We start from the raw sequence: 24,048 nt of genomic DNA on the forward strand, positions 1-24,048 counted from the left end.
TTGTCAAAAACAATTTCCCTTTCACAAAACCATGTTGAAATTGCCTGATCATATTCTGATTTTCTAAATGTTCTGTACTATCTCCTTAATAATGAATTCTAGCATTTTTCCAATAACAGGCTGACTGGCATATCATTTTCTGTTTCCCTCCTTTCTTGATTGGTGGAATACATTTGCCATTTTCCAATCCACCAGGATCTTTCCAGAATATAGGGAATTTTAGAAGATTATAACCAATGCATCCACTTTCCTTGCAACCACTTCCTTTAAGACCTTAGGATGCAGCCCATCAGGTCCAGGGTACTTGACAACCTTTAGTCTCATTAGTGTAACAGTAACATAAAATGTCGTATGCAGATGGAGTAACAAGAAGAGATGACTGATTGTAGGCACTTTGAGCTGTTTGCTAATAAACAGATGGCAATTTGATCATTGGCTTTCATTCAGAATAGGTTCCCTCCCGGCCTGTGTTATAGGCACACCACTTGTTACCAGGAACACAGAGAGGCCTATGGCCTACACTATTACGTTATAGTTCATTAAATGGCTACATGTCAAAGAACCAAGGTAAGGGGAGTAAGAGACATAGCATCTAAGCAGGTGGTTGGAGTTAAGATCAGAACAACTGCAGTCGAGCTGAATGGTGGAACAGCTTGAGGGGCTGAATGGCCTCCACTTATTCACATGTTCCTCTCAGGCCCTTTGTAGGAAGCCACCGATTTTGAGGATGCTGTAGGAAAGCAGAGGCATTTTTGATGCCCTGTTTATTTAGCAGTGCTGTCAGTGGCCTCCCCATCTGACCATCCCCACAATGATGTTCATGAGCTGTAAATGAGCTGGTGCTGCCTCTCTAGCAGCATTGAGACACATCCCAAAATAAGCGTGCCATAGCATTAGGAGAACAGGCAAGGCAAGATGGAGAACATTAGCCCTCAAAGGGTCCTGGCCTATTTTTGACTGCACCTGGGCATTAGTGTTGCCAATCCTCCAGGACAATGATAACCTGGACATTGGTTGCAAGCAACTCTGGGAGAAGAGCCATAGGGACGTTGTTTTATTCTCCTGGAAAACCTCTGTTTACTAGCTATCAAAAAATTATTGGGGGAGGGGCAGAAAGGCCATTTGACTGGGTGGGCAGTCAGAGAAGGTCATGTGATGAAACCTCCTGGAATACTACCAAAGACAGTTGGCAATCTGGCTGGGATGATGACTCAGGCACTCTGATCAAAAAGTCTGGAAATCTTTATGAATAATTTGTCTTTAAACTTTGGACCCCTTTTGAATGGGGGCTGCCATGGGCATTGCAGGAAGGTCTTTGTGGGAGAACTGATGCCCTGGCCTGAACAAGTCACTTGAACCAAACCTTTTAGCTGCACATTGCCAAGGGACACCATATCAGCCTGTGTTGCCATCCAAATCACAGACCTCCTCTGGACTGGACGAACTTTGGCAAAGTCAATCACCCAGGGTCTCCGCACTCAGACTGGAATTTGATGCTCTGCTGATTTTCAGGGCCTCTATTTTGAACATCAACTGCTTGACAGTTTGTCCATTTATCACCAAGGACTTTCAGTAGCATTATCTGGCAGAAGAGGGAAGTGTAGACACACTAATAAACCGATATCATGTGACTCTTACTTAATTGTCCCATTGAATATCATAGGAGTTATTGCACAGAAACAGGCCATTCAGCTCAATTGGCCTATACCAGAGTTTATGCTCCACACAAGCCTCCTTACACATTACTTCATCTCACCCCACCCCATCAGAATATTCTTCTATCCCTTTCCAGCTTCCCCTTAAATGTATCTACAGTTTACTATCCACCTCAACTCCCCCTTGTGGTAGAGAGTTCCTCATGTTCACCACTCTACACTTAAAAATGCTTCTCTTGAATAGCTTCTTCAATGTTTTAGTGACTATCTTAAATTTATAGTCCTTGGTTGTGGGCTCTGTCCCTCAAGAGGAACACCTTCTTATGTCAACCCTATCAAATCCCTTCATAATTTTAAAGCCCTCTATCAGGTCACTGCTTATTGATCTCTTTTCCGGATATAAGAGCCCCAATTTGTTCAGTCTCTCTTGATATTAAATTTGCAATAGTTTATTACAGTTATTAAAACTGATGATTTATCAAAGTAGTTCAGTAGCTCCATGTTCCAGTTATTCTATCAATTAACTAGATGGTTCATCTGGTAGCTACAATGCCCACTGTGAAACTGAGTAAGATACAATACCAAGAAAGTCCCAGGTGAATCCTTGGTCGTTGCTGAATTTTCTGATCACAACCAACACAGTAGTAATTGGGTCAACAATTAGCCTGAGTATCCCTTAATTCTCAGACTCTATTGGAATACAAAGAAAGATATACCACCTTTCACAACCTCAGGTCCTTCCAATGTGTTTTCCAGCCAATGAAGCACTTTTGAAGTGCAGTCACTGTTGTAATGCAGGAAACGCAGCAGCCAATTTGCACACAGCAAACTCTCACAAACAGCAATGAGATTAATGACAAAATAATTTGCTTTTTAGTGATGTTGGTTGAGGGGTAAATCTTAGCCAGTACGCCGGGGAGAACAACAGTGGTCTTTTTTGAAAAAAATGCCATGGGATCTTTCATATCGACCTGAGAGGTCATACAGGCCTCAGTTTAACATCTCATCTGAAAGACGCACCTCCGACAGTGCAGCACTCCTTCAGTACTGCACCGGAGCATCAGGTTAGATTTAGTGTTCAAGTCTTGAGCATGGGGCTTGAAGGCACAACCTTCTGGCTTGGAGGCAAGAACTAGCAACTAAGAAACAGCTGACCGCCCTTAAGTGCCTTCACCTACAGGTGCCCCTGGATGAATCCAACCCACGGGGTTTCTTTAGGGTATTGTACTCATCTATCATCATTGAATGGTGCCATTAGATGAGCTGGAGTGACCTTAGCCAGGTCAATTCCCAGCTTCTCCATCCCAGTGGGAATACTGACACAGTGTAGAAGTCTGTGTGAGCACTCAGTTGCTGGATAACTGTAAAAGTGGCTCCCAGATTGGTAGCAATTCTGGTGACTATTTTGTTGCAGTGTTGACACTGCTGGGCTCTGCCTCTGGAGACTAGCACTCAATGATAGTAAATATCTATAAGAACAGGCTGACGGGAAATGAGTGAAACAATGAGGAAACCTCCCCCCAACACCCCCACCTTAAACCAGCTTATATTTCACCCCTCTCCTATTTTTACTTAGTTCTGTTGAAGGGTCATGAGGACTCGAAACTTCAACTTTGTTCTTCTCCGCTGATGCTGCCAGACCTGCTGAGTTTTTCCAGATATTTCTGTTTTTGTTTTGGATTTCCAGCATCTGCAGTTTTTGTTTTTATCTCATTATTTTAGCTCTTACTCAGCTTGGACATAACAATTGCAGCTTTTGTGATGCCATGTGTTGATTTCAGCATCAAGAGTCTCAGGCAGTGATTATAAGGGACAAGCAACCTCATGCACACTGAAGTTTGAGAATATGCAGTTCAGAAAATCAGCAAGTGAAAAGCTGGTCTCTATAGAAGTGATCATAAAGCTGTCAGCTTGTCATAAAAAGCCAACAGGGTTACTAATGACCTTTAGGGAAGGAAACCTGAGTCCTTACCTGGTTTGGCCTATACGTGACTCTAATCCCACACAATTGACTCTAAACCTCCCTCTGAAGTGGCCTAGTAAGCTATTCAGATATATCATCTTCTCCCAGGGCAACATAGGGATGGGTAATATCGCCTTGCCAGCAAATCCACATCCCAAGAATGAATTCCCCCCCAAAAAAATCGCTGTTCATATGTAAATATCTTGGAAAAATGCTTTGCTTTCCATCTGTAATATTTTAAATCATTACAGATAAAGCAGAATTATAAAACAATTTATCCAATCATTTATGATGAGAGAAGTTAGTTTTGTGGGTAAGTACTGCTGATATTCTCAGCCCTTAGTGGCATTGATAAACAGACAGCCTTCTAAATCTCCTACTTCATCAGCTGACTGGAAAAGGGGAATAAAATGTTGAAACGGACTCTGCCACTTTGTACTGGTACTGCAATAACACCGAGTCTCCGCAGGGCCACCATAGAATGATGGCACGTCTCTGTACGAACAAAGGGCAGTTGAGTTAGTTCCATGTCCAATGTGGCATTGAGAGTGTGTCAACAAGGTTGGAATTCCTGGATAATGCTAATTCATCATAGGATACAAAACTCGAGACACAAACGTTGCTCTCATGAAAGAAAAGGATTACAAAAGAAGGGTTTTGAAAGGATGGGCAGACAGTTTGAACCATCTATCTTGCCCCAGTGCAATAATGCTTTTTGTGTACACTTTGGCCAATTCATAACTTGTCATGTTTGGTAAAACACATTAACTGGCTGCATTTAATCTTTGCAATTACAATAATTAACAGATTTTTCACTTCTGGAGGTTGGCACAAAAATCAAATGTATAGCTTTGCCAAACTAATCTGAGGATAATCTGGGGGAAGATGGTGGGTGTAGTGGTAATGTCACAGAACTAGTAATGTAATGCTCTGGAGCATGGGTTCAAATCCCACCATGGCAGTTGGTGGAAATTTAAATTCAATTAATTAAATCTGGAATTGAAAGCTAGTCTTAGTAATGGTGACAATATAACTATCACTAATTGTTGTTTAAATCCTTCGGGTTCATTAATGCCCTTTAAGTAAATCTGCCATCCTTGCCTGGTCTGGCCTACACACAACTCCAGACCTACAACAATGTAGTTGAATCTTAACTGTTCTCAGAAATAGCCTGGCAAGCCACTCAGTTCAAGAGCAATTAGGGATGGGCAACAAATGCTGGCCTTGCCAGCGACGCCCACATCCCATGAAAGAATAAATAACATTGACTGTGCTGCTCGTATTGTTCAGCCCTGAGCCACCCCCAGCTAGAGCAGTCTCAGGACCCTGGTCCCGATGCCAGGGTCCCAAAGTCTGTGGGAAAATGCTGCCCAATGCCATACAATTTCAAATACTCAGCATTTTCAAATGATGGAACAGCTGAACTGTTACCGGTTGGTAGCCAAACTGGGCAGCTATCTAAGCATGTGTCTAGGCTGCCATCAATGTTCCCTGTAAATGGTTGTCAAGAAGTGCTTTGGTATGCCAAGATGTGTCTCATCCCTCTGACAGCATGATGGAAAGATAGTCATTACTGAAGCAGTTGAAGATGGTTAGGCTTAGGACACTACCCCAAGGAAGCCCTGAAATGATGTCCTGGGACTGAAGTAATTGGCCTACAACAGCCATCTTCCTTTGTACTACGTATGGCTCCAACCAGCTTGGCCTTTTCTTCCCGATTCCCATTGACTTCAATTTTACTGGGGCTCCTTGTTGCCACACTCAATCAAATGTTGCATTGATGTCAAAGGCTGCCACTTTCACCTTACCTCTGTATTCAGTTCTTTTGATTATACTTGAACCAAGGTAATGAGGTCTGGAGCTGGGTTGTCCAAGCAGAGCGCAAACTGACCACCTGTGAATAAGTGATGCTTGATAGCACTCTCAATTACTTATCTGAGCATCCTAGATTAATCAACTTGGGTCTTGTCAAGACATTAACTCGATATGCAGAGTCTGTACATGTATGCATGGCATGTGTCTTCAATGCTAGTTCTGATCAATAGTTTTAACATCTGAAAGGGCACCTTGAAACGTTTAAAATCTCTTTTCAATTAATTCATAAGAATTTTATTTTTACTCATTCACAGGATGTGGGATTCACTGGCTGGGCCAGCAATTATTGCCCATTCCTGGTTGCCCTTGAGAAAGTAGTAGTGAGCTGCCTTCTTGAGCCGCTGCAGTCTATGTGTGTAGGTACATCCACAGTACTGTTAGGAAAGGAGTTCCAGGATATTGATCCAGCGACAGTGAAGGAACAGCGATTATATTTCCAAGTCAGGATGGTGAGTGACCTGGAGGGGAACTTCCAAGTGGTGGTGCTCCCATGTGTCTGCTGCCCTTGTCCTTCTAGATGATAGTGGTCATGGGTTTGGAAGGGACTGTTGAAGGAGCCTTGGTGAATTCCTGCAGTGCATCTTGTAGATGGTACACACTGTTGCTACTGTGCATCGGTGGTGGAGGGAGTGAATGTTTGTGGATGTGGTGTCAATCGAGCGGCTGCTTTGTCCTGGATGGTGTCAAGCTTCTTGAGTGTTGTGGGAACTGCACTCATTCAAGTAAGTGGAGAGTATTCCATCACATTCCTGACTTGTGCCTTGTAGATGGTGGACAGGCTCTGGAGTCAGGAGGTGAGTTACTCATCACAGGATTCCTAGCCTCTGACTTGCTCCTGTAGCCATGGTATTTATATGGCTATTCCAGTTCACTTTCTGGTCAATGGTAACCCCCAGGATGTTGACAGCAGGGTATTCAGTGATGGTAATGCCATTGAGCATCGGGGGGGTTGGTTGATTCTCTCTTGTTGGAGATGGTCATTGCCTGACACTTGTAATGCGCAAATGTTACTTGCCACTTGTCAGCCCAAGCCTGGATATTGTCCAGGTCTTGCTGCATTTGGACATGGACTGCTTTGGTATCTGAGGAGTCACAAATGATGCTGAACATTGTGCAATCATCAGCGAAAATCCCCACTTCTGACCTTATGTTGGATGGAAGGTCATTGATGAAGCAGCTGAAGATGGTTGGGCCGAGGACACTACCCTGAGGAACTCCTGCAGTGATGTCCTGGAGCTGAGATGACTGACCTCCAACAACCACAACCATCTTCCTTTGTGCTAGGAATGACTCCAACCAGTGGAGAGTTTTCCCCCTGATTCCTATTGACTCCAGTTTTGCGAGGGCTCCTTGATGCCACACTTGATCAAATGTGGCCTTGATATTAAGGGCAGTCACTCTCACCTCACCTCGGGAGTTAAACTCTTATGTCCATGTTTGAACCAAGGCTGTAATGAGGTCAGGAGCTGAGTGGCCCTGGCGGAACCCAAACTGGGTGTCAGTGAGCAGGTTGTTGCTAAACAAGTGCCGCTTGATAGCACTGCTGATGGTCCTTTCCATTACTTTACTGATGATCGAGAGTAGACTGATGGGTGGTAATTGGCCAGGTTGGATTTGTCCTGCTTTTTGTGTACAGGACATACCTGGGCAATTTTTCACATAACCAAGTAGATGCCAGTGTTGTAGCTGTACTGGAACGGCTTGTCTAGGGGCCCAGCAAGTTCTGGAGCACAAGTCTTCAGTACTATTGCCGGAATATTGTCAGGGCCCATAGCCTTTGCAGTATTCAGTACCTTCAGCCATTTCTTGATATCACGTGGAGTGAATCAAATTGGCTGAAGACTGGCATCTGTGATGCTGGGTACCTCTGGAGGAGGCCTAGATGGATCATCCACTTGGCACTTCTGGCTGAAGATTGTTGTGAATCCTATGTGCCTTATCTTTTGCACTGATGGGCTGGGCTCCTCCATCATTGAGGATGGGGATATTGTGGACCCTCCTCCTCCAGTGAGTTGTTTAATTGTCCATCACCATTCACGACTGGACTGCAGTGCTTATATCTGATCCATTGTTTGTGGGATCACTTAGCTCTGTCTATCACTTGCTGCTTATACTGTTTGGCACGCAAGTAGTCCTGTGTTATAGCTTCAACAGGTTGACATCTCATTTTTAGGTATGCCTGGTGCTGCTCCTGGCAAGCCCTCCTACACTCTCCATTGAACCAGGGCTGATCCCCTAGCTTGATGGTGATGGTAGAGTGGAGGATAAGTTGGGCCATGAGGTTACAGATCGTGTTCGAGTACAGTTTTGCTGCTGTTGATGGCCCACAGTGCCTCATGGATGCCCAGTCTTGAGTTGCTGATCTGTTTGAAATCTATCCCATTTAGCACGGTGGTAGCGCCACACAACATGATGGAGGGTATCCTCAATGTGAAGGTGGAACTTTGTCTCCACAACGACTGTGGGGTGGTCACTCCTACCGAAACTGTCGTGGAAAGTGCATCTGTGGCAGGCAGGTTGGTGAGGATGAGGTCATGTATGTTTTTCCCTCTTATTGGTTCCCTCACCACGGACCGCAGACCCAGCCTAGCAGCTATGTCAGGATACCTTCCTTTGCACTGTTTGAGACATGAGCGCAAAAAAGAGGGAACAAAAGAGGGACAAGAAAGAAAGTAACACTAACTGGTAGCTTGTACTTACTTTCTTTTAACTTCCCTGCTACTTGGAGCTAAATGAAGGATTCGCAGAAACATTTAGCATGGAAGGTGGCCAATCTGTACATGTGCTTCTGTCCACTTTTTGAAAGAGCCATTCAATTAGGCGCACTACCCCATTCCCTCTTTGTAGCCCTGCAAATTTTCCAAGTTTCCCCATTCCCTTTTGAAAGTGACTACTGAATCTGCTTATTTCATACAATTCATTCTGGATCACATGTCACTACTTAAAAAAAAGGCTCCCCGTCTTCACTCTGCTTCTTTTGGCAATTATCTGTATCCTCTGGTTACATTTTGCAGAAGCGAAAAGTTCAGCTGACTGAGAAGAGGGCCCAGAGAAAACAGAGGCCAGCGAATCTGCACCTTCTCAGCCCACTTAGTTCCTCCGCAGCAAATGTGGCAGAGACTGCCATGCCAGAGTGGGGCATCTGAGCCACACAAGGTGATGCTTAACACAGAGTTGACCACCACTGTGCAAACAACCATCTTACAAAAAGGACGGCTGGCACTGCAACTGGTTACCAACCTTCCTGCTAGTGGAGACAGTTTCTCCTCACTCACTTTATTGAAACGCTTCATAAGAGTCCATGGTTTCATTTTTCACCTGAGGCTTTTTCATCGCTGGCAGTTCCTGAAGAGAAATGCTTGGCCTCTGCACTCATACATGGCATCTACACAACACAACTCAAGCAGATGAGGTTTTCCACCGACATCAACAAGCATGGGCTTCTCAAAGCACACAGTGAGTGTATTGTATAATTTCAGGTGGATATTCTAACAATAGAAGCGTTCATTGTTTGGTTTAAGTTAATGCCATCCCAGATATTTAGCACATAAGTATGCATTTCAGTTCATAAGAAATATGATTTGAAAGCTGGCTTTTTAATTGAACATAGGTCAAAAATATTGAGAGCCCTAGGTAATATTGGATTTTTCTCCCTTCCAGATGGAACCCTCACCTTTAATGCTCCTGACACTAAACCAAGGAGGACCTGAAACGATCCGCCTATAAACGGCCTTTGCATATTATTAACTTCTTCAGTATTATATTCTATGATGAGTTAAGGCTGATAGATTACTTTTATCAGAACTTGGTCTGATGAAGGTCATCAACCTGAAACTATAACTCTTTCTCTTTCCATGGATGCTGTCTGGCCTGCTGAGTGTTTCTAGAATTTTCTGTTTATATCATCAAAGAATGTATGTTGGCTTCTGCTAGAAATTTTCTAATGGCTGAAAGAAGCATTCTTTTCAGAAACAATTGACCTTTGTTCCTTAATGAGAGTTGGCATCCTTCCAAAGACCATAGTCCCAGAAGTGTATACATTACCTTTTACACACTCTAGATACACCACAAATCGAAGTTGACGGTTGTTTTGTCTTCCTGAACACAACAGGACCTTCAATTTGCTCATGTCCTTCTAAAAAAGTTTGTTTTCATTGTACTATCTACTAAAGAAGAAACTTGTTTCAAGTGAAAAATGTACTCTGAAACCAAAATAATGCTAGAAACCCAAACATTTACTTAAAAATACAAACACCATATTATATGTTAAAGTTACAATATGAAACACTTTAAAGCAGGTAAAAGTGCAAAAGTATGAGTGCACATATTTCGTTGGATAGCCTGGCTTTGATATTTTTCTGTTTTTAAAGATTAAGGTGATCAAACAACATCATCTTGTATTCATACAGCGACGTAATTAGTTAAACATCCCAAAATGCTTCACAGGGGTGTTAACACAAAATTTGAAACTGAGACATGTAAGGAGATATTAGGCCAAGTGACAAAGTTGGTTTTGATGAGTGGCTTAAACACAGACAGAGAGGGGTGGAGGGGATTAGGGATGGGATTCCAGAGTTTAGGGCCTTGACAGTCAAAGGCACACCCATTAATGATTGCACAATGGAATTTGTGGATGTTCAAGAGGCCAGGATTGGAGATAGATATCTAGGAGTTCTAGTAAAATGTATAATTTAAAATGGTTGTAGAAAATAAACAAAATTCCAAAATGAGATCAGGAAGGTTGGAATATTTCCTCAGAAAGGGGGATGCAAATTAATTTTAATACCTTCAGAAAGCCTTTTGCCACAAGTCTAGGTAGCTCTCATGCTTAGACAAAGCAGGATCCTTCCTTTATCTGAAAGGATTCAACGTCTTTAACTGTTAAAACTTTTAAAGAAAAATAATTTCATTCACAGTGATAAGCAGCTATGGGGTTTATCTCATAGGACAAACTGGAATAAATATTCAGCAGAAAGCGCGGGCTCTTTCAGAATGGATTCTACTCTGGTTTGCTTAGGTATAACAGCTCTTCACATTTCTGTCCCTTTTAATCTTATTTCCTTTCACTGTGGCACTGAAGTCTAAAAAAGGATTCCCTCTTTCTAACCTCCTTGTATAGTGGACCTAGGTGCAGCAGTGTGAGATACAGAGCATATAAATCATGACTGGATTAATTAAATTCCCCACTTCAGGCTAAAGAGATAATAAAAAGATAACTAAGCCATGTTCGAAATCCGAAATAAAAACAAAAAAAGCCAAAGTAGTTAAGACACATTTGAAAGAAGAAAGATAGGTCAAAATTCCCTTTTGCTTCTGGTTAAGGTTACCACCTGGCATGCATTTCCTGAACAAAAATAAAAATACCTGGAAAAACTCAGCAGGTCTGGCAGAAAGATCTCACAGACGAAAGGACAAAGAGGTGTTGAAGGTGGTGATATTATCTAAAGGAATGTGCTAATTAAGGGTAGTCCTTACTTGTTTATCTTGCTTGTCCTGCTTTCTACCCTTAATTAGCACATTCCTTTAGATAATATTACCACCTTCAACACCTCTCCGTCCTTTTGTCTGTGACATCTTTTGGTTATCTCTACCTATCACTGGCCCTCTATCCAGCTCTCTTGTCCCAACGCCCCCCCTCCCCCCCTTAAACCAGCTTATATTTTGCCCCTTTTCTATTTTTCCTTAGTTCTCTTGAAGAGTCATGTGGACTTGAAACGTTAACTGTGCTCCCTTCCAAAGATGCTGCCAGACATGCTGAGTTTTTCCAGGTATTTTTGTTTTTGTTTTCAATTTCCAGCATCCGCAGTTTTTTGCTTTTATCATCGTGCACTGTGCTGTTTGACTATAAACTATTGAGCTCCTACCATATACAGCACACCCATTGTGTCTCATCCAAGAATAGCCACTTAACTTAAAAAGAGAATGTTAATGTGTTATATAAATGTGCCTCCACTTATTTCTCCTGCTTGGAGGGATAAACAAACTTTTGTTTAAATATTAAGACTCAAAATAATTATTATGGTTAAGCTAAAAACATTTCAGCTTTTCCCCAAAAGGTCCAAGCGTTTCTTTTGAAATTAAATGTAAGCCCTTGGTTTCTCAACATCCTTCAGGGCTTGCACAATGCACAAACTACAACCATCAAAAGGTATGAAAAAACTATATTAAAAGTTTTCCTGTAATTCTCAGACACTTAACATTTTTTTGATAACGTCCTATTGTGAGAAGGCACCATATCACCGAGTCACAGAACACAGGAGGAGGCCAGTTGGCACAACGTGTCTGTGCCGCCTCATTCAAAGATCTATTCAATTCGTCCCAGTTACCTACCCCTCAAAGCCCTGCAAATTTCTCCTTTACAATAATATTCAATTTCCTTTTGAAAAGTGTTATCATATCAGATTCCACAATCTTTTCCAGATCATAACTGTCTGGGAAAAAAAAGTCTAATTTTCCCTCTGGTTCTTTGGCCAATTACCTTAAACCTGCATTATTTCTCCACCTACTATCCTGCCAGTAGAAATATTTTTGCAATTTTTACTAGTGAAACTCTTTAATATTTGAACATGTCTCTTAAATCTCCTATTAACCTTCTCTGCTCTAAGAGCAATACCAGTTTTTCTAGTCTCTCCTCATAACTGAACTCTCTCATTCCTGGTATTATTCTAATGAATCTCCTCTGCACTATCTCAAAGGTTTGATATCCTTCCTCCAACTCAGTGAGCAATTGCAACAGAGTCTCATGGTATTCAGTAAATTTGCAATAAAGAATATTTTAAATGAGTGTTGTATTGTGAACATTACCAATGTTTGTTCAACAACATTGTTTGAGTCATGGTATCTTAATGATGGTGTGTAAGTGTCCCAGTGGTCAATGTCTAACCTAAGAGTGCTGCTACATGAGAAAACTGATTCCAATACAGAAATTCTATCTGCAAAACTCTGGAGAATATAATTATAATTTCTTGCTTCTTGCCTTTGAATTATCTTTACCTTTTTCACAAACAACTTCCACCCTTAGCATACTAACAACTTACAGTTTAAATCCATATTTATCTCCCCCCTCCTTTTTTTTCTTCCTCTATGCTGCAATCTATAAATGTTCATCTTAAAGTACTAATGCAGGGCTATTGATTACAATTTGCTGTTTAAAATTTAATAGAACGATGAAAAGCTCCATTTTAAACCTAGAAGAGATGTTACTGCATCTGCAATAGGTTATGGAGATTTAACAAAAAAAAATTGTCCTTCTGCAATCTTTTCCTGCTGAAAATGTTGATTGTTGGTGTTTTCCACAGTAGAGACTTGACTTGAGAGCCCAGATATTAAGTGGTTCATAGTGAATTCCATCAAAGCAGCAAGCTCTGGCGGCTCTTCATTTTTGCTAACCCAAAGATACTGAGGCTAATTATATCGGTAGTGATGCCTCAGGTTAGATCACCTAATTCACCTCAGACTGGGGCTTGAAGCTGCGTCCTCTTACTCTGCATGGCTCAGAACTCCAAATAGTGCATTTACGCACTAAGAAATCAGGATGCTGAGGAGTTCAAGGAGAGCATTAGCAATATAAAAAAACACGTCATCCTTGCTCGCAGCTCTGCAAAACATTTAATTTTCACAATAAGTTGAAGGCACATTGCATTTTTCCAAAGATGATGCATCTTTGTCATGTTTAAAAAAACAACAAAGCGATTTGAAAATTGCAGTCTCAGCCAACCAAAGAAAGGAAACAGTGTATCTTTAATTTAAACATTTTCTTTTCAGAATCGTCTAGAAAAAATAACTATCGCAAAACCTCAATCTCAGATGCACAGGCATTGAACAGCAAGGAAAGGGCAAGGAGGCCTATTGCATGATTCTTTTATTCCCCAAGTGGAAAAAATAAATGGGGGAGAAACAACAAGACCAATATTTTACTCTGAAATAGGGCTTACATTCCCCATGGTCCCTCCACTCTGCTTGAGGTTCTAAGTATGCACAAAATTTTTTACAAATTGGTTATGTGGTATTTGGCAAAAATGACCAGTATTATACATGTAATCCATATAAGGAGGTTTGAATCCACTCTTTTTTTAATGTATTTTTGGATCAATGTTCTGTTGTCCAGGCTCCTATCAGCCTCTGTCATTGTATCTTGTGCCAATCAAATTCATGAAATACTGGAATCAAAACTCCTCTTTTGTTCTCTTCAGGGCTTGAAACTTGTACAATGGCAGCATTGTGCTAATTGATGCATAGACAGGTTGAATTTGCATTCCAACAGAACTAAGTTCATTATCTTGTCTCTTGAGTTTGGAGGGCTTCACTGCTGAATGCACTCGTTTGGATGATCAGTTTCCATACCATCCACATTTGGAGCCCGAAACTTTTTCTGTTCCATTTCCACCTGAACAAAATTCAAACAAGACCATCAGTGCAGGTGACAAGTTAGCACAGCTTTTAAAATTAGTCCAGAATAAAATCATGTTACACAACAAGTGCCATCATAAAAGTTTAACATAATGGCTTTTGTCTTTGTCAAGAAATATGAAGCATGCTATAAGTATATTCTGCAAAAGATGAAGTATTCACAAATATATTTCATGCATCTTGTAACTGTTCCCATTTGATGCAAAATTAGCATTCAAAAATGGAAGCAAGACAATTAATTTTCCAAAGTGACTGACTCAGTTGTATCAAACAGGGCAACCAGGGATGGGCAATGAATGCTGGCCTTGCCAGTGACACCACATCCTGTGAATGCACAGAAAAATTTACAGCAGAGGTCTGGTAGAAATTTTTTTGGAAGGATGAGTTAAACCCATTCGTTTGCATTTTTTTCGTAATTTGGTTTAATGATCTATGCATGGGGAACCCTTCAGAGGAATTTATAAGCATGAACAATTCAGCAACAAACCTTGGGATAGAAGAAGCAGCGCAGAGACATAATTGAATGAGAGGGGATGCAAGTTTGAGTTTTTTGTAACTTAAGATATTAGTTCTTTTGTACAAAGTGTTCATTGTTCAAGGACAGTGAATGAATTAGTAATGTACCATACAATGTACATAACCTAGAGTGTACCTGATAACTGTAGTGAGCTTTGTAAACAACCCATTTTCTCACATCACTCTTATTGCCCACTCCAATTGATCTAACTGCTGCTTTGGATGCTGAAGCACTGGGCATGTCGAATTCCACATCCACACAGTGGACAAAACTAACAGGCACTTCCCGGTCAGATCCCAGCTCAAGGTGGCAGTAAAAAGAATGTGGATGGCCTGAAGCTGGAGAAACATAATTTTATTGGAACAACAAACATGATAAATTTTAAACTATTTTTAGAGCAGCATCTATTAGCTTTTACTGGATGCCAGTGCAAGCCATTCAATTGTACATAACCAGCATGTATAAAGGGTCACAAAATAAAATTAGGCAACTCACTACATAACTTCGTGACCTGCATCAGTTAGGATAAGGCTGTAAAAAGGCTAATAGAATTGTATGTTTTATCTCAAGAGGTACAGAATATAAAAGCCAAGGGTTTTGATGAATCAATATAAACCTTGAGAAAACTTAACTTAGAATATTGTGCATAGCATTGTGCCACATATACAGTAGGAAGGGTATTGAGGCTTTAGAGAGAGTACAGCATAAATTTGTTAGGATATTGCCTGGTATTAGGAAATACAAATATAAAGACTTGAAAAATTTGGTCTTTTGTCAATAGAACAACGCAGAAGCATTGTGACAGAAGGGATTGAAATTGGATGGGGCAGGATAGTTAGAAGCAAACAATTTCCAGTAGTTGAGGATTCAAAAATGAGGAGTAATAGATAAAATCTTGAATGTAAGAGATTTCAGAGAGCAAGATAAACTTCTTCACACAGAGTTGAGGCTGAATTATTCACTCCCAGGTAGAAATGGTCAAAATTAGAGATTAGATTGAAGAAGTGGATGAAGGAAAAAGGGTTGAAGGGATATAGGAATACGGTGGGTAAATATGATTAGAATTATTTGCTTACATGGAGAATAAACAACAACAACACAAGTTGAGTTGAATGGCCTATTTCCACGTTGTAATTTCTAGGTATTTCCAAGTATACATAAAGCATTGTGAAAATTATATTTTCCATGCCTATTAAATGAATCATAAAATGCACTCCATTGTAACAGCTGAATCCTCTGCTTCCCCAACCCATTCCAACCCCCACTACCATCTCAATAATACGTATGTTCCATCATTGCTCCAGATGGTCTCCAAGTCATCTGGAATTGCAGCTGCAATAACAGGTTCGGCACTGCCATTGGTACTTGGAAAAGTGAAACAATCTACACAGGTTCTGGTCTATTTAGTGCATCCATGTGCCAAATGGCAAACTGGCAGAGTAGCAGCTCTTTGAGTAAAGAGTACATTAGCTTGGGATGGAGGGAGTAGAAGTTAATTATTACAGATGTAATACATTCCCTCAAAGAGTGTAATAAAAATATATTTTATGCCTATGCTATAATTTGATTATATTTTTATTACACAGTAATTACTACTTGTTGATATTCAAATGCAAGTCAAAAGTCAGGACCCCAAAATGGAGATGCTAAGCAGAGGCAGTGATACTGCCTCAGAATAGAGGATAAATTGGAGAGAAGGCATGATAATTGAGGAATACCTGGAGCTTCCAAGTATTGTCAAAAATCTGAGACTGGCTGAACATACAAAATCTTGCCTGCAAGATGTCAGACAAAAAAAGAGAAGGAAAAGAGGAAACTTACAAGAAATATTTGCCTTGAAAATGTTCCCACAGGAATAAGACCATAAGATGTAGGAGCAGAAGTAGGCTATTCGGCCCATTGAGACTGCTCTGCCATTCAATGAGATCCTGGCTTGTCAATTAAATTAGTCCAGCAAAGGATTTTTTTTTAAACTCTCACTGACAGCCCTAGCCTTTTATCACATTTAAACAGCAGGGGATTTAAAAGATTTCAGATCATGATACTTAAGCAGACCATATCCACCTTCAAGAGCATTTATGTCAATTGCATAAGTGACTTCCACATTGTGGGTTAAGGCCCTTGTAACAGCCAAAATAGGGTCTGTTTGAACTCAGCACTAAGTTCAAATGGCCCTGCTGAGTGTAGGTTTCCCTCCTGTGTGAATCCCCCCTCCCGCCTGCTGGCTAAAAATGTGTTGGAAATTGGAGTGGGGCCGATCCAGGTCCTGCCTGCCATTTTTAAAGGTCTGCCATTTTTAAGGCCTTCCCAATTCTGTGAAAATCTAGCCTAACTGTTTGGGTCAATGACCTTTCATCAGAACAGGAGTTCTGGATTTTATTTCCAGCATTTTCAGTTTTTATGTTTTCCAGTATCCAGAGTATTTTGCTTTTGTGTTATTTCTTTTGATGTAAGGTCTCCAACCCTGAAATGCTAACTCTGTTTTTGTTTCTCTACAGATGTTGTCTGAGTATTTCCAATATCTTCATTTTTTATTTCAGATTACTGTAACTAGTTCTACATTTTGCAGTTGTTAGAATGCTCAAAATCTTGGTATGGCATAGGTGTGTTTTTTTATATTTTTACAGTTAGAATGCTCAAAATCTTGGTATGGCATAGGTGTGTTTTTTTATATTTTTACAATACTCCTCTGCTGAAAGTGCAGACCTATGACCATCACTGAGCATCAACAGAGAGTCCAGGCAATGTGTGCCAGCAAGCAATTTGAGCATGGATGATCCTTAGCATGCACTCACCCAAATGTCAATACATGCATTTCACAGTATATCTATCAGTGGTGGGAATGCTGGCTCAATTTTTACTCCCCATAGCCCAGGGTGTAATAAACCAATAATAGCACTCCAACCACTATCCCCAGTGACACTGTTAATGCAGAGCAGACCAGAAAGTGTTTACTTTGAAAAATGCCCTTTCCCCCACTCCCTAGTGCTGCATTGTTCAATACTGATAATTATTTTGTAATTGTGTTGAAATTCCTGCTTAGCCAAGATAGCAGTGTAGACAGAAACAAAGGTTAATGCTTTCTGAGTACAGTTTGTTCAAACTTAAAGAAAGCTTATAAACATCTACAACAGATGCAAATTAGGCAATAATATTTTAGGCGTTGTTTACACACTGGTTTAATTCAAATATACCATCTGTGTTGATCTCTCATTGGGGTAATCAGTGGAACTAGAATTTTATTTGCTACAGTATGTAAAATTATTCACTGTCAATAGAAAATAGACATCTACAGGGCCAGGATTTTGTGGCCCAGCCGCAGCGTGTCTCCCCCCCCGGTGGACAGAGTGAGACATTTAAATCTCCATTCAGTTCTGCAGGATCATAATATCCAGCTGGGCAGGAGAGGCCGTGAAATCCTGGCCCAGGTCTTTTTAGACAACAACAATAACTTGCATATATATACCACCTTTAATGTAGAAAAACATTCCAAGATACTTCACGAGCAGGATTAAAGCCAAAATTTGACATTGAGCCACATAAAAAGGAAACAGTCAATTTTGGTGAAGGAGTGGATATGTGGTCAGAATTTCATCTCAGTGGCAAATAGGATGCCAAGGTTGCAAACAGTCTGTTTCAGCCTCAGTCTGTGACCAGAGAGAGGAACGGAGCCACTGGCCGGGGAACAGAATTTGTAACGGAGACCGAAGATGGCTTCAGTCTTTCCAATATTTAATTGGAAGACATTTATGTCAGATGGTCGGACAAGAAGCTTGATAAATAAGAGAATGTGTAAGGAGCAAGAGAGGTGGTTGTGAGGTAGAGCTGGATGCCAGTGTACGTCTTTTTTTTTGTTCATTCACAGGATATGGGCGTCGTTGGCTAGGCCAGCATTTATTGCCCATCCCTAAATGTCCTTGAGAAGGTGGTGCTGAGCTGCCTTCTTGAACCACTGCATTCCATGTGGTGTAGGTACACTCACAGTGCTGTTCGGAAGGGAGTTCCAGGATTTTGACCCAATGACAGTGAAGGAAAGATGATATATTTCCAAGTCAGGATGGTGAGTGGCTTGGAGGAAAACTTTCAGGTGGTGGTGTTCCCATGTGTCTGCTGTCCTTGTCCTTCTAGATGGTAGTGGTCATGGGTTTGGAAGGTGCTGTCTAAAGAAGCTTGGCAAGTTCCTGCAGTGCATCTTGTAAATGGTACGCACTGCTGCTACTGTGGGTCGCTGGTGGAGGGAGTGAATGTTTGTGGATGTGATGTCAATCAAGCAGCAGCTTTGTCCTGAATGGTGTCAAGCTTCTTGAATGTTGTTGGAGCTGCACTCATCTAGGCAAGTAGAGAGTATTCCATCACACTCCTGATTTGTGTCTTGTAGATAGTGGACAGGCTTTGGGGAGTCAGGAGGTGAGTTACTCACTGCAGGATTCCTAGCCTCTGATTTGCTCTTGTAGCCACAGTATTTATATGGCTAGTCCACTTCAGTCCACCTCCATTGATAATGGGGGAATTCAGTGATGGTAATGCGATGGTTAGATTATCTCTGGTTGGAGATGGTCATTACCTGGCACTTGTGTGGCGAGAATGTTACTTGCCACTTGTCAGCCCAAGCCTGGATATTGCCCAGGTCTTGCTGCATTTGGACATGGGCTGCTTCAGTATCTGAGTCGTGAATGGTGCTGAACATTGTGCAACCATCAGCGAATAGTGAAACCAGATGTTTTGTTTTCAGATGATGTTGCCAGTGGGGCCACATGGGGATGGAATTTTGATCTTCTTGTCAAAAAACAAAGTGTATTGCTGCATGTTTGGAAAGGTAATGTCGAAAGGCTAAGCTTACATGGATTATTTTTGCAGTCATGTGCCTTCTCTTTCTTTTGATGTTCTGTACGACAATAGAGAGTGTAAAAATGCTTTCTTGTAATTACGGCAGAATTCTATTACATTTATGTGTGCAACTGCCTTTGTCCAGAAACATTGCAGTGTGAGTAGTAAAACTAGATTGGTCACTTAGGTTTTATCATTCCATCTTTTTGTAATACCTGTATTGGAAACAAGGGGTGGAGTTTAATACTCACAGAAGTGGGCCCATCCACTGGCTTAGAGAGCCTGGGGCAACCCACTGTGGCTGTCTGCCCACCACCCCACCCCCCCCGACCTCATTTCTCTGGTTGCCATCGAGATCCTCTGTGTCTTCAGGGTAGACATCCTGCCTTTGGAGAGCTGTCAGCCAATCAGAGGCCGGCAGGTCTCCAGTACTGGTGGAGCCACCAGGAGTGGAAGCATTGCCAATAATACAGGAGGCCCATGCTGCAGAATCATTGCTGAAGCCTGGAGCGAAGCTGAACAGGCAGGCTTTCCGGGGGCCAGTCAGGAAGGGCATGGCAAGGAGAGTGGGCAGGGGTTAGTATTTAAAAACAAGAATCTTCATCTGTGGGTGGCCCATGCCTCCAATGGGTCTCTTTGTTGGGCATGGGCTGCCCAGGTAGAAGGGACACACCCCCACAAACCGCAGGTCACAGGCATATGCGCTCAGGTTTACCTGGCTGTTTGCCCATATGGTGTCTTCCCTGCCCGCTGTTGGTTGGATACCAGCAGTGGTGGGATAAGATCTTTAAGTGGCCATTTAAGGGCCTCAATTTACTTTCAGGCAGGTAGGCTGTCCTTGAGCCCGAAGCAGGGCAATAAATAGTTTTAAAAGAGCTGGTGGGCTTTTAAGTCAACTAAAAAGTTAACGGAGACAAGGATGGTTAAAATTGTGTCGCATGGGATCCAACCAGCTCACTTTAACAGAAAAGGAATGGCTGGGGTTTCTCTGTACTACATTACACTTTTAAAAAAATGTTTTTAAAACAAAGAAAGATCAACCTATATAGTGCCTTACATTCTGTCAGGATGTGTCAAAATGCTTCACAGGCAATTAAGTATTTTAGAAGAGTAGTGATTACTGTATTATAGGTGAATGTGGCAATCAAATTATGCACAGCAAGTTCCCACAAACAGCAATAAGATAATCAGCCAAATAAAATGATTTTGCATTGTCGGTTGAGGAATAAGTGCTAGCCAGTATACCAAGAGAGCTTCCATGCTCTTCCTCGAATAATGCCATGGGAGAGAATGCAGACGGTGCTTCAGCTTAATATTTCATCTGAAAGACATCAACATCTGATACAGCACAGTCGTGTCAACCTACATTAATGTACTCAGCTCTCTTCCAACTCAAATGTGACAGTACTACGACCAAGAGTGCTGATCCTCAAAATGGCTTCTTCCAGAGCATATTGGAGAATTGTGAATGTTTCTCTGGGCTTGTCGGAAACATACAAGAAAGAAACCATTCAAGCTTTTTTTTGGTCATTAACAGGCCATAAGGTAAACATCAAAACACCAACATGTTTCACTGGACAATTAATAAAGATCCCAATTTGTTTGGGGCAACCTTAGCTTAGATGACTGTTCATTGTATGAAAACTAACTTATTTTTGCTGAGTGCCTACTCAATAGCAAAGATTGCAGATAAAACAGGACCACAGTAAGTTTTGAACGTTTCTGATATTCTAGTCATTTTAATTGTGTAAATGTGAAGAGATATAAACCTTAAAGTTCCAAACGCCTATGTACTTCCAATCAATTTTGTTACGGGTCTAGGTATTATTATGAGTTTACTTTCTATTAATTTAAAAGCTTGCAAAGAAAAGCCAGTCGAAGAAACTCAATTGGTTGTTTAACTTTTTAGAACCTTGGGGAGACTATACCTAAATTGTACACAGATCTAGTATGTATAACTACAGAAAGGATAGAGGTACTGGAGAAGGTATAAAAATGATTTACTAGGATGACACCAGAACTGGGATGTTATAGTCAGAAAGACAGAACAGGCTTTGGCTCTTTTTGAGGAAAGATGAGGCTGAGAGGTGAACTGGATAAAGGTCTTTCAGATTATTAAGGGATTTGATGAGGAAGATAGAAAGAAAATGTTTCCACTTGTGGAAAATTAAATAACCAGGGTCCACATATATAAGGTCGTCATTAATAAGCCCAATAAAGAATTCAGGAGAAATTTTGTTACCCAAGGAGCAGTTAGAATGTGGAACTCACTACAAGTAGTAGTTGAGGCAAATAGCATAGATGCGTTCAAGAGGAAGTTAGATAAGTACATGAGGGAGAAAGAAATAGAAGGTTATGGTGAGATGAAGTAATGTGGGAGGAGGCTAGTTGGAAGCATAAACACCAGCATTGACCAGTTGGATCGAATGGCCTATTTCTGTGCAGTAGATTCCATGTAAGTCTATGTAACTCCTTTCATACAGTTGTTAAACACTACTGTATTATTCAAGCTGACTGTCTGCATTTGGTGCAACTGTGAATAAGCTAATATAAAACGTTTGGCGTGACTGTTATTAACTGTCTTCAGAAGTAATATGGACTTCAGAAGTAATATGGATGTTTAGTGGTATTTTCATTATATATCCAGAAACAATAAATTGGTTTGTTATTCACCCAGAATCCACTATTGCACTTAACACTGTGTCACACAGTCACACCTCAGATCATAGGGAGCCACAGTAGGTGCCTATGGAAGCTGACTATTGTATTAAAGGAGAAAAACATCTGGTGTGAACTTCAGGTGTAATTTTTAAAAATTCATTCACGGGATGTGGGCTTTGCTGGCTGGGCCAGCATTTATTGCCCATCCCTAGTTGCCTTTGAGAACGTGGTGGTGAGCTGCCTTCTTAAGCTGCTGCAGTCCATGTGTTGTAGGTGCACCCACATTGCTGTTAGGGAGAGAGTTCCAGGATTTTGACCCAGCGACAAGTGAAGGAACGGCGATATATTTCCAAGTCAGGATGGTGAGTGGCTTGGAGGAGAATTTCCAGGTGGTGGTGTTCCCATCATCTACTGCCCTTGTCCTTCTAGATGGTAGTGGTCGTGGGTTTGGCAGGTGCTGTCTAAGGAGCCTTGGTGAATTCCTGCAGTGCATCTTGTAGATGGCACACACTGCTGCTACTGTGCGTCAGTGGTGGAGGGAGTGATGTTTGTGGATGTGATGCCAATCAAGTAGCTGCTTTGTCCTGAATGGTGTCAAGCTTCTTGAATGTTGTTGGAGCTGCACTCACCTAGGCAAGTGGAGAGATCACACTCATGATTTGTGCCTTGTAGATGGTGGACAGGCTTTGGAGAGTCAGGAGGTGAGTTACTCACTGCAGGATTCCTAGCCTCTGACCTGCTCTTGAAGCGTGCACTCGCTCACATGCACGAAGATCACGCTTGCCTGGCTCACAGACCCCCCCCCACCCCCCGCCACTTGCACAGGCAGTGCTGAGCGCTGCCGCTCGCATTTCATGCTGGGTGGGCCTTAATTGGCCCGCCAGTGTGAAATTGCTTTCCGGCCCTGATCACAGGCGGCAGTCGGCTTCCCGACCGCCCCCGCCTGCCCCTGCGAGCCCACCCAACATGGGCGCAATCCTGCTCATTGTGTTTGCCTATTTACTGAGCAAATTACAGATTTCCATATCTTGAGTTACTCTACAACTACACTTCAGGAACAGGGTAGGCTACAGCCCTTCTGCCATTTAATGAGGTCATGGCTGATTCCCTTCCAGCCAAAACATAGCCAATATTACTCTTTTTATGGTTAATTGGAAGTAGAATTTCATTCCAATGTGGGCTGGACTCCAATAGGTCACTCACTCCCCTCTTGACAACAACTTGTATTTATATCAAAAACAAAAACAGAATTACCTGGAAAAACTCAGCAGGTCTGGCAGCATCGGCGGAGAAGAAGAGTTGCCGTTTCGAGTCCTCATGACCCTTCGACAGAACTAGGTGAATCCAAGGAAGGGGTGAAATATAAGCTGGTTTAAGGTGTGTGTGTGTGTGTGGGGGGGGAGTGGGGGGCTGGGTTGGGTGGGGGGAGAGAAGTGGGGGGGGTGGTGTGTGGTTGTAGGGACAAGCAAGCAGTGATAGAAGCAGATCATCAGTTTGCGTTGGGCTTCACTGGAACAATGCAGCAAGCCAAGGACAGACTTGTGGGCAAGAGAGCAGGGTGGAGTGTTAAAATGGCAAGCGACAGGGAGGGTTGGGTCATTCTTGCGGACAGACCGCAGGTGTTCTGCAAAGCGGTCGCCCAGTTTACATTTGGTCTCTCCAATGTAGAGGAGACCACATTGGGAGCAACGAATGCAGTAGACTAAGTTGGGGGAAATGCAAGTGAAATGTTGCTTCACTTGAAAGGAGTGTTTGGGCCCTTGGACGGTGAGGAGAGAGGAAGTGAAGGGGCAGGTGTTGCATCTTTTGTGTGGGCATGGGGTGGTGCCATAGGTGGGGGTTGAGGAGTAGGAGGTGATGGAGGAGTGGACCAGGGTGTCCCGGAGGGAACGATCCCTGCGGAATGCCGAAACTTGTATTTATATAATGCCTTTAGTGAACTAAAACATCTCAAGGCACTTCACAGGAGAGCTATAAAAAAAAATGACATTGAACTACATAAAAAGTTTTAGGGCAGATGATCAAAAGCTTGGTCGAAGAAGTAGGTTTTAAGGAGCACCTTAAAGAGGTAAAAAGAGATAAAGGGGTGGCGAGATTAATGGAGGGAATACCAGAGTTTAGGGTCTTGACAGCTTAAGCCA

At 41.9% G+C, this 24,048-nt stretch overlaps 1 protein-coding gene across 4 annotated transcripts in view; it reads right to left on the bottom strand.

Moving 5' to 3' along the window:
• Positions 1-13,082: 13,082 nt before the first annotated feature.
• Positions 13,083-24,048, bottom strand: part of ston2 (stonin 2) — a 145,623-nt gene continuing 134,657 nt past the window's right edge. For all 4 annotated transcript variants that reach the window (XM_041213888.1, XM_041213886.1, XM_041213889.1 and 1 more), the window contains 2 exons: positions 14,555-14,757; positions 13,083-13,879 (listed from right to left, as the gene is read on the bottom strand). In XM_041213888.1, the coding sequence (XP_041069822.1) occupies positions 13,796-13,879; positions 14,555-14,757 (287 nt within the window). In that variant the 3' untranslated portion in view covers positions 13,083-13,795. The remainder of the gene's footprint in view (positions 13,880-14,554; positions 14,758-24,048) is intronic.

Source organism: Carcharodon carcharias, chromosome 20 (genome assembly GCF_017639515.1).
Source record: "Carcharodon carcharias isolate sCarCar2 chromosome 20, sCarCar2.pri, whole genome shotgun sequence".
Classification (NCBI taxonomy): domain Eukaryota; kingdom Metazoa; phylum Chordata; class Chondrichthyes; order Lamniformes; family Lamnidae; genus Carcharodon; species Carcharodon carcharias.